Genomic DNA, 18,244 nt, shown 5'->3' with positions numbered 1-18,244 from the left:
CTATGTCCTTATATGCAGCATTCCATTGTGAATAAACACCTAAGTGTGTCCTTGACCTAGGAGGTAGGGACACGGTTCTTGCACGCGACACGTTGTCTTGGTATGCCGAACACATGTGGCAAGTTATTTTAAAATCTGTCCATGCAAGGGAAAGTTACAGCCCGGACACAACAACCTATATTCTATGTCCTTATATGCAGCATTCCATTGGAAATAAACACCTAATTGGACCTTGACCTAGGAGGTAGGGACACGGTTCTTGCACGCGACACGTTGTCTTGGTATGCCGAACACATGTGGCAAGTTATTTTAAAATCTGTCCATGCAAGGGAAAGTTACAGCCCGGACACGACAACCTATACTCTATGTCCTTATATGCAGCATTCCATTGGAAATAAACACCTAATTGGACCTTGACCTTAGAGGTAGGGACACGGTTCTTGCACGCAACACGTTGTTTTGGTATGCCGATTACATGTGGCAAGTTATTTTAAAATCTGTCCATAATATTCTGATTTATTGAGTCGGACGGACAGACGGTGGGATTTTAATATGCCCACCTTCGGGGGCATAAAAACCTGTTAAAACGTCATCCAGTCCATTGTTCAAGGAATTAGGCTGGTTATCGTTTGACAATAGATGTAAATTTAATGTTGGACTTATTATCTCTACGTTTTTGCATGGTCCATGCCTGAATACTTAGGTGAAGTAATTTCATTTACCAATAACACAAACTACTCATTGCAGTCTACCACCCATAATGATTTACGTTCCCTTTGCTATAAGACTAACTATGGTAAAAAGTCAATTACTTATTTTGCTAAATCTGTATAGAATTCAATACCACTTTTAATCCGCAAATCATCCTCTTTATTTGCATTTAAAACACAATTCAAAAAACACCTTATGACAACACAATGACTTAAGTCAATGACTGTCTGTTGAAATTGTTTGTTTAAATGTGATTTATTCTTGTTTTTTATAATTTTGAACATTGTACTGAGTATATATGTTGTGTTTGAATGTCATCATGTTTGTTATTGTTTGAATGATCAATTATTGTATACTTAGATACTTGTAGAATCCATTGAAGACCACATTGTAAAGAAGATAATTATGTAACTTAATGTGTTATCTTCATAAAATAAAGTTAATATTATTATTATTTTTTATTTTTTTATTTATTCTCCACCAAGGTTTTTTTAAAAAGATTATTGACTTTGTAATTTTGAAAATATTTTAGTAATATTGCAGTCATTTTCTGTTTAGGTATGAAGTACAACGTGAATTACCTTTTAAAACTTTGATTTACATCTCATCATGCTAATTCCTTTATTGGAATTTATTTAATTTTTGAAAGACCACCATCATGTGTTGTTTATCTCATACTATCAATACATACCTGCATCTGTGACCAGATTGAAGCTCAGTGTAAGGTATGTCTGTAAACAAATTACACTATTATTCAAACAACTTTGGCCGAGACAAGATATTTTGCTACAAATAAATATGTTAGCTTTAGGCCTTATGGTTAAAGATAGGTGTTTTTTAAGGATCATGCCAGCGTCACCAGTATTGGGTAAACTATTGCACCAAAGAAACATTACTGTTGATTTCTGAAAATATGGGCTATTGGTTTCTGACATATTCATACATGCCATATCCCCCGGCGGGGGGAAAAATCCCCCGGAATTTCAACCCATCCCCAGGATTTTTTATTTTTTTTTCAAGACTTGCTTAAGGTTGACAGTGGAAAGCATCAATAAAATTATGAGTGTGAAATTCCATGAAAGACCATGATGACTAACTCCAATAATTATTGTAATTTGAGTGTATTTCTGTATTTATTCTTATATTATAAATGCAGATATTGCGCAAATTTTCATCGCATAAAAATCCCCTGGTGTAATATCAAAATCCCCTGGAATTCAGACCAAAATCCCCTGGGAAGCCTCTCAGAAATATGGCATGTATGCATATTATTTAATGGTATTATTTGATGACAAAGGACAAAAACAAAGGAAGAGCACAACAAAGTAATTTATATAGGTGTGTACGAAATCTTACCTACAGCACTTCATGTACAGGTGCACTAAAGACCATTTTAGACAAAGAAGAACACCTTAATAAGGGATGAATATTTTTAAGTTTGAATATTGGTCAATTTAAAGAATTTCAACTTTATTGTCTTACTTGGGATAATGAATAAATATATGAGGATAAAAATTATCTGGTTACCATGAACAATCCCTCAGTGACTAGTGGTACTGGATTAGCTAGGCAGTATAAGGCGTGGTACAATGTTACACCAAACCCAAAACAGAAGATGGCACTGCCACTGTACAAGCTGAATATGTGCACATAGTTACGGTATCCATACCTGAAAATATCAAGTTACTCATTACCACACATTGCACACAATCAATAGTAGGGTGCTATGTCATGTTGTCATATCTAGAAAATAGAACACTATCTTTACTTAAGAAATTCTTTACCTTAAGGTCATGGCGACCTGATCTCAAAATCAATAGGGGTCATCTATTAGTCATGACCAACTAGCATACCAAGTATGAAGTTCCTGGGTACAAGCTTTCTTTAGTTATTGAGCAGAAACCAATTTTAAGCTTAAGGTCACCGCCAACATATTTTTCTTTACCTGAAGGTAACCGATACCTTGACCCTTGACCTTTTGATCTCAAAATCAATAGGGGTCATCTACTAGTCATGAACAACTAGCATACCAAGTATGAAGTTTCTGGACCCAAAGGATCTTTAGTTATTGTGCGGAAACTGTTTTTTCACCTCAACTTTACCTTGACCTACTGATCACAAAATCAATAGGGGTCATCTACTAGTCATGACCAACCAGCATACCAAGTATGAATGGGGAGACATAATGACAGGAGCACAGACAGACGCAGCAGTGACATCTAATAAAACAAAGAGAACACTGATGGACACAGTATTGATATGAATTCAACAAGGGGAACATCGACAGACAACACAGTAACAACAGGAATTTCGACAGGAAAATTGACAAAAACACTTAACAGTGATCTAAACTACAATGAAAGAAGCACAATGGGACATGACATTTGAATGAAATACAATAACATGAATATTGATATGAAATATTACAGCAGCACCAACAGACACAACAGTGACCATTATGGAATAAATGACCAGAACACCTAAAGTCCTGGCAGTGACAAAGTCCCATGCATTTACACCAAATCTTCAGTTTTCCCCAAAAATGTCTTGAGATCAGTGTGGTGTTTATGGTGCAGAGAACATTTTTTCTGGGATGCCTTCTTAACACTATTGAATTACATATCACTGTCTTGACTGAGAAGAAATGACCAACATATTGTAAATTACTTATTCTGGAACTTTAATGTCAGGATCAGCTTAAAGCTGCACTCTCACAGATGAAACGTTTCAACAACTTTTTTATTTTTTGTCTTTTTTGCGAAAAAATGCATGGAAACCAGCTATATAAGACTGCTGACAAAAATTAGATCAGAGATTTTTGTATTTAAGTCCAAAATTGATATAAATTTAATGCATTTTTCTTACCTGAGTAAAACTTTGTGCTATAGACTTGTTGGTAATTAAAAGGCAAAAACAGGGATTTGGCTTCTGTGATATATTATGCCCATTCACATTCTCAGCAAATTTTGTGATGATTTGACAAATGCTTAAAAAGGACAAGAGCAATTTTAGGTAATTTCTATAATAAAAGCGCAATAACTCTCCGGTAACTACAGCAATTTTGCTAATTATCAAACACGTTCATACACATTCTGACCAAATTTGGTCATGATTGGACAAAGGGTTCAAAAGTAATTGAATGGACTACATACTGGATGGTGCCTGTCTGCCCTTCCATAAACCATAGGTGACACTATTATATGTCAAGATTTTTTAAACAGGCATGTAAAAACATGACAAATATGTATTTGTACAAAAAGAAACAAAGGGAAATAACTCTTACAATATTTAGGTTGGATTTATATAACTTGTCACAAAAAAAACAACATTTTACAGTAAATAAGGTCATGAAGTTCGAAGTTGGTACCTTCAATGATTTTAAAAGAATAAATTAACAATAAAAAAACCCCAGATGACCAATATTCAAACTTCACTTGAAAATTATCCAAACAACCTTTCTGACAAATTTCCAGGATATTTGGGCTGAAAATGTTACCTCTAAAGTGTTAACAAGGTTTTTCTATATTTTTCTAGTTTTTGACCCCAGATGACCCATATTCAAACTTGAGCTAAGAATCAACGAAGCAACATTTCTTACAAATTTCCAGGACTAAAAAAGTAGCATCTAGAGTGTTAAAAAGATTTTTCATAATTTCCCAAACAAAGTTTGATGCTGGATTCCATATTATATTATATTTCCTATCAAAATCAACTTTCAAGTCAGTTTTATTTTTAAATCCATGGAAAGGTTTAAACAATAGAACCATGATGGACCTAATTTGCTTACCTAGTAAAACCTTTTTTTATATGTCACCACTTTACAATGTTACACAACAAATTCCTTCAGATCTGTATGTAACACTGGTGACCCTAGTGGCAGGGCCAATTATGAATCCAGGGTTTCATTCCAAAAAACTTGGTAGAGGAACATTTGACAATCCTACACCCATAATATATCATTCTGATATTTGTTCTCCAAACTGTACACATGGTCCTAACTACAAAACTGTAGATTCAAAAATAAGAAAGTAGGTGAAAAGGTCACCCGATAAGGTCAATATTGATGGGTGACCATCTCAATATTGATATTTTTTTGCAAAACTGTACACATGGTGGAAAATTCATTACAGAAGCTACAAAATTAAGAAAGTAGGTAAAAAAAATCACAATCAAGGTCAGTGATATTTGTTTTCAAAACAGTACACATGGTCCAAATTTAGTTGTTGTAGCTTCAAAAATAAGGAAGTAAATCAAAAGGTCACAATCAAGGTCATCCAAGGACAACATTGATATTTATTTTCAAAATCGTGCACATGATGCAAATGTCTTTGTTGAAGCTTTAAAATAAGAATGAAGGTCAAAATGTCACAATCCAGGTCATCCAAGAAAAACATTGATACTTGTTTTCAAAATTGTGCACATGTTCCAATTTTCTTTGCTGAGGCTTCAAAAATAGAAAGTAGGTCAAAAGGGCAAGCTTTGACCCCCGGGCATAATTTGAACAATCAAGGTAAAAAAATCCTCTTAAACTGACGGGACTTGATACAGTTACCTGCACACTGATCAGACATGAAGAAGTTCACTATCTAATATGTCTATAAATTGATAAATTGTCTATAATTGTATATAATACAATTAAGTCAAATTATTATGAATCAACAGCTTTAAAGAATTCACCAAAATGTGTTTATTATATAAGTTTATTGGAATCTTGTAACTCCCAGGGTAGGGCCAATTTTGACTCCAGGGCCATGATTTAAACAGACGTCATAGAGGACCACTCTATGAAGATACACAAAAAATATCAAGGTCTACTCCTCAGTCAAGTCAAGGTTTTAGTCAAGATGATTTTTAAGATTTCACTGTATAAGTTTGTATGAAATTAGGCGTAAAAAAAAATAATTGTGTGTTTCCAGTTACCCGGCCGTGTCTGTTCCGCGCCCGCCGACCGTAATTTTTTTATCCTACCCAAATATTCCTCAATGTCGTCAGACGCTTTAAACGTGTATTTTAAACCAAAGCCACCAAATAGGGCAGATTTGGCGAGAGTACCACCCCACTGGAAAGATCGTCAAAGCAGTGTCGATCACTGGCACTCGGCATGACGAAAAGGTAAAATACAAACTGTACTGGTCGGCGTTCCAGTGGCGGCTGTTGGCATTCTATATGTAAACGAATTATTTTTTCATGATATTTTATGCGGCAATTCTGAACTTCTGTACGTTTTTCTGCAAAACAAAAACAAAAACCTAACAAAAACCGAGTTGTTATTGACAAGAAAAATGCCAACTGGTACGCGGATGTCACTGGTCGCCGACCAGTAGACATCATTTGAAATTCAGTTGACAGCTGGATTTTTTTTTATGACATGCACCAGAAAGAAAAACTTAATAGATGTGTGACACAGAGGTGAGTGTTTTTATGTATCATCTATCGAATAGAGAGGGGGAGGTGTTTTCATTAGGATAAATGAACCACCTATCCCCACCCCCTCTCAAAACTTCTGCCTTATCCCCAACTTTCAATTGGTCTGTTTAAAAAAAAGAGAAAAACACTTAAATATAGGGAGACCCATGCCCAATTTTTTTTTAGGTGAGAACGTTTTTTTCTGCTGTAATTTTCAGAGAAGTAGAATCTATATACATACTTTAACATATTGGTTTCCTAAATCCATGCTGTTATTTCTTTAATGCTTAATGCATGGCAAACAGTGTAGACCCATTTTTAAGGTCTATTCTGTTTTTAGCTAGGCAGAATTTTATTTTCTACCCCTGGAAATTAGAAGGACCTGATCAAATGTAATTGAGAGATATTCATTGGTTTAGATTTTCAATGCAATAAGTGTTTTCTCATGACACAGCTTTATATATAAATATATTCTGCTCAGGAACTTATGAGTATCAATGTGCATTGTATTTTTAAGAGACTTGAAAAATACCACAGTTATTTTCATGGAAAAATGTATGTTCCACAAATATTTTAAAAGTCCACAATTGGTTCAATATATGCATGTCAATGTTATGATCGTTTTTCAGGGCGAGGCTGAAATGGAGCTAGAAGAATCTTTACGTGTGGAAGATGTGCTGGGTTTCAACATAAAATACATCACATTTGTATGTAAGCCTGATGCAGAATTGGAAGAGTTCCACCAGGTTCTTCAGGCAACTACAACAAAGACGCTCAATGCTTTTGAGTTACTTATGGCAAAAGGGCGAGACTTTCCAAATGAGAAGAAACAAAGGTATACAACACATGTAAAGCTGTCTCCTTAAAGAGTAATGTCAAATCAGATGATAGTTTGAGATACTATTCTTGTTTTTGCTCAAAACATTGCTTGTGGGTGTGATTACAATACCCAATAATTTATGTTTTTGAACAGAATAATACTATACGTGTATGCCGATGTCAGAACACCATTTATACCTCTCTATATTTATTTAACATGTGGTTTGCCAGTGTCTGTATTTATGTAAATGGACAAAAATAGTTTTCCAGCCTCTGATTGCAGATTTATCTTAACCATCAAGTTCAATATTGCTTTTACTCAACAATTTATATTTTATTATTTGACATAATTTGCAGATTACATTTAATATATGAAAATGGAGAACATAGAATGTTATGTTTTCATAAATGAATAGTGATGTCAAAACTGTATAGAACATATTGTATAAAATGAGAAATTGCTCAAAATGAGCAATTTCTCTTTTTCCCCAAAATGTGTTCAAAAGTGGTCCGCTGCAAAGGCGTGAAACGTCGTCTGCAACGGGGAAAGGATCAATAAAAGTTGTAAAAATTGACTTTGAATTTTCTGGTGTTGCAGTAGTGGGAAGTCTGAGGGATTACACAGAAAAGATGAACTGTACAACGACTTATTGAAGCAGTACTTTCGGAAATCAAACCTGGACTTTCCAAAGAGCGTAGCCCAAACGCAAGGAGGATATTTCGTGCAGGTAAAGATGTATTCAGCCTTGAGTTGCTGCATAGATCCTTGTGATTTTAAGCAAAATACTATTTATATAACATGTTTAAAAATTGATACTCCTTGAACCACTCTAAAATAGTTCATGTAAATATCTTAGAATTTTAAATCATTGATTTTGATCAATTTCCACATTTTTCAAGATGATTTCAGGCATTATTTAGCCCCGTATGACACAATGCGAATCCGGGTCAACTCGGGCTGAGACAAACTCGGACTGGGTCAACTCGGACTCCTATATATTTTTTTCTAAATGTTCGAGGTATTTTAGAACTTATCCGTTTAAGTATAACACGCATATTTGAACTTGGTCAGACGACGAATATCTTGGCATTTGATCTTATATCAAAAGTGTTTGCATATTTAATTGATTGATACAAGCTAATTTTATAAATAAATATACATATCACGCTAATTGCCTCAACTTTGTTATAATATTTGATTACGAAATTATCTGTTTTAAAAGTCAAGCATATTGAATTTGGTCAGACGACGAATATTTCGGCATTTGATCTAAAATCAACATTGTTTGCATACTAAATTGATTGATACAAACAAAGTTAATTTTATAAATAGTTTTATATCATTAATGATGTCGCCAGCGTGACATAACAGAGTGACATAATTTTCAGTATTTCACTAGTGACATAATTATGCTAATTAACGTCATTACTAATAGCATTTGATGAACACACTAAAAGCGACACATAATTTTCAGTATTTCACTAGTGACATAATTATGCTAATTAACGTCATTACTAATAGCATTTGATGAACACACTAAAAGCGACGTCATATGCGTTTAGCTCTACTTTTAGTCAACATTGAATTTATAATATAAATAGAACATAACATTCGTGGTCTTTGAATATGGAATTTATTAAACTCGTTTACTAACATAGATAAATCTCGCCAAGGCTCGTTTTTATCAATTTTAGAAAACTCGTTTAATAAATACCATATTCAATGGCCACTCATGTAATATCCTCTATATATGTCACGTTTATTTATTATTATGCACCTAGTATAAAAAGCTATTGATGAAATGTATTCGGTGTTGACTTTTTTATTTTTAAAATACTTCTTCCTGATACTAAAATCATGTAACGTTTTTATTCTCTCACTTATTGAATAGTTAGTTACTGTAACATCAGACATAAAAAAGTATTTTTTTAAAATCAGTCCGAGTTGACCTAGTCCGAAGGGTCCGATTCGGTCTCCGCCCGAGTTGACTCAGAGTCCGAGTTTGTTTCAGCCCGAGATGACCCGTTACCCACCATGCTATTCTATGCGACACCAACCTTATGTTATATTATATTTTCAGGTCCTATGTAATGCCTTATGGTACTTGACAAACCATCATGATACAATCAATGGGGCAGCTATGAGACAGAAACATCTTCTCCCTATTCCGATGGCTTTCGAGGCTTTCACTGGGTACAATGATGTGAAGAGGAAAAAGGCAAAAGCTCAACAGCTAGGTTCGCATGAGCTGGAGAGTCATTCTGAGGCTCTATACAGCCTACTACTGAAGCCTTGTATAAAAAACTCTGAAGGGTGGCAATAAGCATGTGACAATATCACAAACTTAGCTGATTGTATGAAGGCATATAAACTTTATCTAGAAACTAGAGCAGAAAAGCAAAACCTTTATCATAGTTTAGGTCATCCTGTGGGCACAGTTGACGAATTTACAACTGTTGAAAACAGAAAGGCATGGTTAGGAAATGTACATGAGAGGTATAGTTTGCTTGATGAGGCTGTTAGAAATGCCGGTTTGGGTAACCCTGTATACTTTGACGAAGCGAAATGTGTTGCTACTGCATTTGAAAATAATGTGCAAAGATACCGTTTTTTTCAGAATTTATGTTTGTCTGTACCAGTTGACATATACAGGTTTTCCCCAGGGGGCTCGGTTTGCACAAGTTACTGTTTTGTTCAGGTTGAAGTAAATAGGTCCGAGCCACAGATGCTGACAGATGCAGCAAGAATGGCAGGTAAGCTTAAACAGGAATTCTCTGAATTCCACACAAGAGCACAGAGAAAAGTTTTCAAAGAAAAGCTTGCCAATGTTGTCAGTATCATGCCTGCTGTTGCAGACTTGATATACAAAGAGCTCTGTATTGACAGAACTGCTGCAATCCATCCTGATACCCAAGAACGCATTAGACTCATTTTCATGGGAGAAGAGGGATTATTGACCGATCTGAGGCATTTGAATCTAGGTCGCCCTTCTGACTATTTTGACGTGTTCTTTGGACATCTGTCTGACTTAGTGGAGGAGGTCACTGCAGCAGATGAGCGCAGACACAACACAGCTCATCTGTCACAGTGGATTTCTTTGTCCGACATGATTGACATGGCTGCAAAAAGATGTCCAGAGAACACACCCATACTTTCAAAAAGCCTAGTCAGACTCCAGTTTGCCCCCAGAAATCCTTATTCAAAGGCTGCATACAGCTTTACTTCGCGCATCGATGTACAATACAAAATACAGAGGCGACAACTGAGAGCAACCCATGTGGATCAGCACTATTGTGCTGCTTTATTGAAATACTTTAAAGAGAAGGCTGTGGAATTAGGTGAGAAATACATAGTTGTCTGTTGTGATGATAAGGCTAAAGTTCCTATTGGAGAACCTGGATTCTCAGTATCAACAGGTGTCCGTGGTAAAAAAACAATTGCCCCAACTGCCACTACTCTGGTTGCAGCAGACCATGACATGACAAAGGCTTCCATAACCCCATCTGTCATACTCCAGGTACAAATTCCAGACAGTGCAGAGAAATCCTTTGTCCAGGGTCAGGTGAGTGTGTCGGTAAATGATTCTGTATTTCAGGTGTCGACGCCAATGCGCCATGCTGCATCTCTATCAAAAATGGTGCCACTCGACAAGACTAAAATACTGATGAAGTATAGCGACGGAGGGACTGACCACAGGACTACTTTGGAAGCAGTGCGATGTGCTGCAATTTGTCTGTTCAAAGAGTACGATCTAGATATGGTAATTCTAGCTAGGTGTGCACCTGGACACAGTTGGCGATACCCAGCAGAGAGGGTGATGTCTATCATGAACTTGGGTCTCCAGAACTGCTCCTTAGAAAGAGAGAGTTCTACTGATGTCATTGAGAAAAAGCTGAAATCCTGTTCAAGTATGAAGTCAGTCAGAGACGCAGCTGCCAAACAACCTGAACTGAAAGCTGCTTGGGTGGATTCGGTTGAACCTGTACAGGCCAGTTTGAGGAATAGATTCCAGCGCCTCAAACTGAAAGAAGTTCCCTTTCAGACCTTTGATCCTGTCCAAGAGGATGACTTAGACCTTTTGAGAAGGCATCTCCGAGAGTTGTTCCCTCAACTAGATCTTGGGAAACTACAGAAGGCTTTTACTGGGAAATGTAAGGCCTTTCAAAGCTGGATTTTAACGCACTGCCGAGAGCGTCATTACAGTTTTCAAATTAAAAAATGTAGTGATCCCAGCTGCTGTCTTCCACCTACTTCTGCTGAAGAAGACTTGAAGTGGCTTCCAGATCCCATAATGGCAGGTGATGGAGAGCACTACATGAAGTATGCAGAAGCAAAGCTGATTGATACAACTGAAGCTGACAGGCCGACTCTGAAAGAAAAAGCAGCCAAGACGACTCTGAAAGAAAAAGCAGCCAAGCCCAAACCAGCTAAAAGGGCACACACAGAACTGAACCAGGGGGACAGGTTAGCTGCTGATGATACAGCTGAGGTGGTCTCTCAAGAAGAACCTGTACATGAGGCCTCAATGTACACAGCACAGCATGCAAGAGCCACCATTGAATGTACAGAGTGCAGAAAGCCTCGGGTAATTTATGGGAAGCAGAAAATGAGCTCAAGGGAAGAGGTGTCATTTGCTATTCTAGTCAGCGAATTCGACTACACCTGCGGTGCACCCATCACACCTCCAGAATCTTCCCTGCATGGTAAGTATGTGGCACGACAAATGTTGGTCTGCAACACGCCACTTGAACTTGCTTACTATAGTAGCAATATCAGCAGTCCCAAAGATACCTGTGCCCATTGCGGCATTGGTGAAGGTGTTGTAGACTTGCAGTTAAAAAAACGGTATAAAACTGTTCTTCCTCTGTGTGAGCAGTGTAAGGAAAGTGGCAAAATGGCAATAGTTCATCGTCCTTTCGGTAAGTAAAGGAGAATGTTCATTAAGTACCATTTTTGGCCTAAAACGTCATCAAAATTTAATTCATTAAATGCATATGAAATTTAACTGTCAATATTCAAAAAAGACCTGGCTTCTACAAATACAACAGCCGTTCTATCAATATGTTCACCAGTGAAGTAGCTATGATTTCATAAAAATGTTGTACTTTGGCATTTTGTCGAAAAATGGGGGAAATCCTGTAATTTTGGATAGGTTTTTGAAGTAGAAAATATAGAGCGCACATGAATACCAATTTCATACTTTGTTAAAATGTTAGTCTTGTTAATATACACCAGCATTTTAAAAATCATTTTTGGAATTCACATGCGCTCTATATTTTATACTTCAAAAAATTATTCAAAATAACAGTATTTTTACGATTTTTCGACAAAATGCTAGAATAAGGCATCTTTATGATGTCAAAACTAGGTCACTGGTGAACATGTCAATAAAACCATTGTTGTGTTTTGTACAAGTCAGGTCTCAAAAAGATATTAAACATTACATTTCTCAAAAAAAATTAAATGAGTTAAATTTTGATGAAATTTTAGGCCAAAAAAGGTACTTGTTGAACCTTGTCCTTAAGGTTCAGTCAAGATGTATACTGGGGCGTGAGTAGTGTTGCATCTTTAACTACTACTCATGAACAGACTCAATAAAACCGAGTCTGCAATTTTCTCTATATGAGTTGGCTTTCTTGGCTTTCTTGCTCTTGAAGGATCACCCTTTTACCTAATTGAAACCAGTTCAACCAGTATAACGTGCCATCAGGCCCTGGGGTTACAAAACCTTGTCAACTTGTGCTTAATATATTGAGAACATTATTTGTATTTTTTTTGCAACTAAATATAAACTTTTGGTTTCAAAAAATATTTCATTGCTATAAAGAGAATATTTATTTAATAGTATTGGAAAATAAATTGATTATTTTTATGTGTTACCGATATTTAATGCAAACTTCTGTCAACTCCGGTTGTAACGATATCTGATATAATGGATATTGTGATATACTGCTTGTACCAATACTGATCTGTTGATTCTCTTTTAAACAGCCTTTACAGCATGCTATGGGTGTCATAGTAATAGCTTTTGAAAAGTTTACATTTAGATGAGACACCGATTAACTCAGCGTCTCATCTGTATGCAATCTGTTTGAAATTCAGAGTGTGTATTTTATCTCTGCTAGTGACTCAAATATAAAATTAAATGTTTCGCTTTTAATGATAATAATTCCGATATAACGATGATAATTTTGAGGTATGTCAATATGGTTATAAGCGGAGTTAACTGTTTTGCAGAAAGCTGCATTGTTTTTTAAATGTATGAAAGCAACACATACCCTTTTTGTTTGAATTAATAACATATACTTGTGTTGGAATTGTGAAGTGTGAAATACTGTGCACAGCCTTATCAAGTAACTGGAGTTAGGGCTATATATCTTTGACAAAGCTGCATGAAAGCTAAATGTATATTTTACTGACTCTACATTTAATCCTTTAATAATAATATTTAACATTAAAAACACAATACAAAACATTCATAATTGGCATTTTATTTTTTCCCATAAAATTCCAATTAATTATTATGAATGTTTTGTATTTAATAATATGGGAAATGGAGCATTTGCTCCTCAGGAGCAAATGCTAAGTTTTCGATAATATTTGCAAGAGTGATCAAAATTAGAATACAATGCATTTTTTTTTAAATGTAGCATACATGGAGTCAAGGGTTAATGGATAGAATAAGCCTTTCTGATTTCACAGTGTTGGTTTATTGATAGTAATAAAGAAACAAAGAAATAAAAATACAAGTTGTTTGTTTTTAATATTGATCTTTTAGCAAGAAAAATGACAGGATAATAGTACTCATTTGGTGTTTCCACAGACGTCCTAACAGAAACTGACAAACATAAACATGTGCAGCATCTTGTTTCCTTTGGTTTGCTGTAATTGGTTGTATGGGTCTTCATTTAAATATTGTACATGTATGGTCCTGAAAGTGCACCAATTAAATTATTATAATGTTATAAAATATTCAAAACATCGAAAAATGGCATCTTTAATGGCATCATATAGTAGTTGTCAAAGATACCAAATATGTGACGGTATAAAAAAAAAAAAAAAAAGCCTGCCTACCGTCCCTTTTTTTTTTGATCATGTAACCTGAAACACACATATTTTTTTTTTTGGCCTTAGTGATCTCTGGGGCTTGGTGGGGCCAGTTTTCACACCAGGGGCATTATTTTAACAAAATTGGTAGGCGACCACTCAATTTGTTACACATCCAATATCTGAGCTCTATAAGCCTCATGGTTTTTGTCAAGAGATTTTTGAAGTTTTCTTTTTGATTGCCATGGCAACCAGGGTTCTGCATAAAATACCTATCTTTGAAAAAATTTCAAGTAACATCCCTGTAAAGTTAGTCTGCATTTTCAAAACTTTAGTCAAAATTGTTCAGGCAGTTTAGGATGAGATGAGGATGAGCGTTCTGATTATTAAATTTATTGTAAAGTAAAAATGAAATTTCTTCTAAAGAATAAAGTGTATAATAATTTTTGAATCTATGAACCTAAAAAAAGAACAATAATTACTTCAGAAGTGACTATGTTGAAGACTAAATTATAATATGCAAAATCTATTCCCTTGTTACTAAAAATAGAAAGTAGTGGAATCTCAAACAAAATGGGAGACCATATAGCAAGACTTGCTGCCCTTGCTTCAAGAAAAAAACTTTACATAACTATTAGATTTTAACAGAGTGTATTTATAATGAACTTGTAGCCCACATGCTGGGGCCAATTTTTCTCCAGGGGCATAATTTGAATAAACATGGTAGATAACCAATCCACAATGTTACACACCAAATATTTAAGCACTAGGCTTCATAGTATTTGCCAAAAAAGTTTTGTCCTTTAGGTTGCCATGGCAACCAGAGTTCTGCATGGAATTCATTTCTTTTAACAATTTTGAAAAGGCACCAACCAAGGATCATTCCTATGAAGTTTCATTAAAATTGCCCAAGGGGTTTAGGAGATAATGAGTAAAACCAATTGTTGACACTTTTCCTTTAGGTTGCCATGGCAACCAGAGTTCTCCATGGAATTCATTTCTTTTAACAATTTTGAAAAGGCACCAACCAAAGATCATTCCTATGAAGTTTCATTAAAATTGCCCAAGGGGTTTAGTACAAGAGAATGATTATAACCAATTGTTGACACTTTTCCTTAAGGTTGCCATGGCAACCAGAGTTCTGCATGGAATTCATTTCTTTGAACAATTTTGAAAAAACACCAACCAAGGATCATTCCTATGAAGTTTCATCAAAACTGTCCAGGCGGTTTAGGACAAGAGAATGATTATAACCAATTGTTGACACTTTTCCTTTAGGTTGCCATGGCAACCAGAGTTTTGCATGGAATTAATTTCTTTGAACAATTTTAAGGAAGCACCAACCCAGGATCATTCCTATGAAGTTTCATCAAAATTGTCCAAGCGGGTTAGGAGAAGATGATTATAACCAATTGTTGACATTATCCTTTAGGCTGCCATGGCAACCAGAGTTCTGCATGGAACTAATTTCTTTGAACAATTTTAAAAAAGCAACAACCAAGGATCATTCCTATGAAGTTTCATCAAAATTGTCCAAGCGGTTTAGGAGAAGATGATTATAACCAATTCTTGATATTATCCTTTAGGTTGCCATGGCAAACAGAGTTCTGCATGGAATTAATTTCTTTAAACAATTTTGAAAAAAGCACCAACCAAGGATCATTCCTATGAAGTTTCATCAAAATTGTCCAAGCGGTTTAAGAGAAGAAGATAATTATAACCAATTGTTGAATCCGAATGACGGACGCCGGACGACAGACGCCGGACATAGACCGATCACAATAGCTCACCTTAAGCACTTTGTGCTCACGTGAGCTAAAAATAAAGCCAGTAGCTGAGGTTTAGATGACAAAAAATCTAAACAGTGCACATGACGTCATGTTGGTTATTAAATTTGTATTTTTGTTGATACACTACAACCAGCATGTATAAAGATGGTCTCTCCATCCTGCATAGAGTCAACGTCAAAGTTCACTGTAATTAGCTTCATGTGCATCGCAAAACAAAAAAATATTAAGTTTAAACTATTTATTAAGTTGAAATGATGTACAAGGTTGCTCAGATCACTACAAGAGTAAACTGAATGAATCAATTGATGGTCACAGTGTTGAAACAGTTTCTGTTTGAAGGCTGTTCAACTCAAGCACAGTCCATGGATATAAGATGCTGGCATAAACTGTTTTGTGAATTCGGTACTTGAAAAATCAGTGGTTGCCTCAAGTATCAGTTGAAAAAGGTTTAGATGAAGTTTGTAGAGAATGGAAATCTACTGCTCTTTCGGCAACTTTCAGCCTAGTTTCTGAAGTATTTGTGACACGGCCACGGGTCTCTGAACGAAAAACAAAAATTGTTTAAAGCAAAAAAAAACAAGGATAAAATAGAGATACAAGACATTTAAAACTTACACCTTTTAACAGTCACAGAGTATTTCACAGTGCCACTAGTAAAATTAGTATAACAAAATGTCTGTTATTTTTTTCAGTTAGATAAAGGGTAAGACTCGGCTCAACATTTCTTAAAGCCAGAATTATAGACCTATACATCATATAAAAATAATATAATTACATTAGCGTATTGCTCTGACAAGACGGACGCCTTTAATGATACCTTGAATTTTTTTCTTTGAAAATTGACATACCTGCTAAAAATCATTAAAAACAAGAGGCCCATAAGGGCCTATGCTCTACTGGCATGGCTCTTGTTCAATCCACATTTTGTGTTTGGAATACCTGAAAACGTTGCACGTTCAACATCTGAGGACAGAGTTGTAAGTGTTGTAAGCAGATTAGTTGCATGAATATGTGCCAAGTAAAGGTCATCTGATAAAAAAATAATTGCTCTCAAAACTGTTCTCATGGTCAAAATTTAATTTCTGTAGCTTTAAAAATGATGGCCCTTAATCACTCACCTGAATTAAAGAGTTTAACCTTTGTTATCAATATAGCTTGATATTTGTTCTCAAAGAATATTGAACAAGAGTTGTCACAGTATGTGACGAATGCCCCTGAATGTGACGTTGACCTTTGAAGAAGTACATGAAAAGTTGATTTTTCCTTTACATGTCAAATACATATGGCAAGTTATTTTAAATACCCTCTGAACATAGAAAAAATACCAACCAAACTTGACAGCCTACACTCTTATGCCCTCATATTCAGCATTTCATTGTGAGTAAACTAAGTGTTTCTTTCACCTTAGAGGTAGGGACATGGGTCTTGCACACGACGCATCGTCTTGGTATGTCAAATACATGTGGCAAGTCATTTTAAAATCTGTCCATACAAGAGAAAGTAACAGCCCTGACACGACAGCCTAAACTCTATGTACTTATATGCAACATTCAATTGTGAATAAACACTAAGTGTGACCTTCAACTAAGTGGTAAGGACACAGGTCTTGCACATGACACATCGTCTTTGTATGTTGGAACACATGTGGCATGTCATTTTAAAATCTATCAAAACAAGTAAAAGTTATAGACCAGACATGACAACCTATACTCTATGTCCTTATATATGCAGCATTCCATTGTGAATAACACTTAGTGTGACCTTAACCTTAGGGGGAGCGACACAGGTCTTGCACGCAACACGTCATCTTAGTATGTCAAACACACATGGCAAGTCAATTTAAAATCTGTCCATACAAGAGAAAGTTACAGCCCGGCCATGATAACTTATACTCTATGTACTTATATGCAGCATTCCATTGTGAATAAACACCTAAGTGTGACCTTGACCTTAGAGGTAAGGACACGGGTCTTGCACATGACACGTCGTCTTGGTATGTTGAACGCATGTAGCAAGTTATATTAATAACTGTCCATACAAGAGATATTTACAGCACAGACAAGAGTTATTGAGCCAGACACAGGACAGATGGACGGACGGACAGATGGATAGAAGGAAGGTGTGATATTAATATGCCCAACTTTCAGGCGCATAAAAACATACTGGTCAAACATGTTGCCTGGATAATCACTGACAGGACTTGTCACAGTTACCTGCACACTGACAGGACTTGTCACAGTTTCCTGCACACTGACAGGACTTGTCGACTGACTGCACACTGACAGGATTTTGTTCAGTTTCCTGCACAATGACAGGACTTGATGATTGACTGCACACTGACAGAATTCGATTCTCACCTGCAAACTGACAGGACTTTGTTCAGTTCCCTGCGCACCACACTGACAGGACTTGATAATTGACTGCACACTGACAGCACTTGGTACAGATACCTGCACACTCACAGGACTTT

The 18,244-nt window shown here is 35.8% G+C and overlaps 1 protein-coding gene across 1 annotated transcript in view; it reads right to left on the bottom strand.

Moving 5' to 3' along the window:
• The window catches only part of LOC128234618 (zinc transporter 9-like), a 308,991-nt gene that overhangs the window by 79,293 nt on the left and 211,454 nt on the right, over positions 1 to 18,244 (bottom strand). Inside the window, exons 13-14 of the mRNA XM_052948969.1 lie at positions 2,239 to 2,380; positions 1,403 to 1,442 (exon numbers count right to left, since the gene is read on the bottom strand). Coding sequence (XP_052804929.1) covers positions 1,403 to 1,442; positions 2,239 to 2,380 — 182 coding nt within the window. The remainder of the gene's footprint in view (positions 1 to 1,402; positions 1,443 to 2,238; positions 2,381 to 18,244) is intronic.

Source organism: Mya arenaria, chromosome 5, assembly GCF_026914265.1.
Source record: "Mya arenaria isolate MELC-2E11 chromosome 5, ASM2691426v1".
Lineage (NCBI taxonomy): Eukaryota > Metazoa > Mollusca > Bivalvia > Myida > Myidae > Mya > Mya arenaria.
This window is presented reverse-complemented; position numbering and strand designations above follow the sequence as displayed.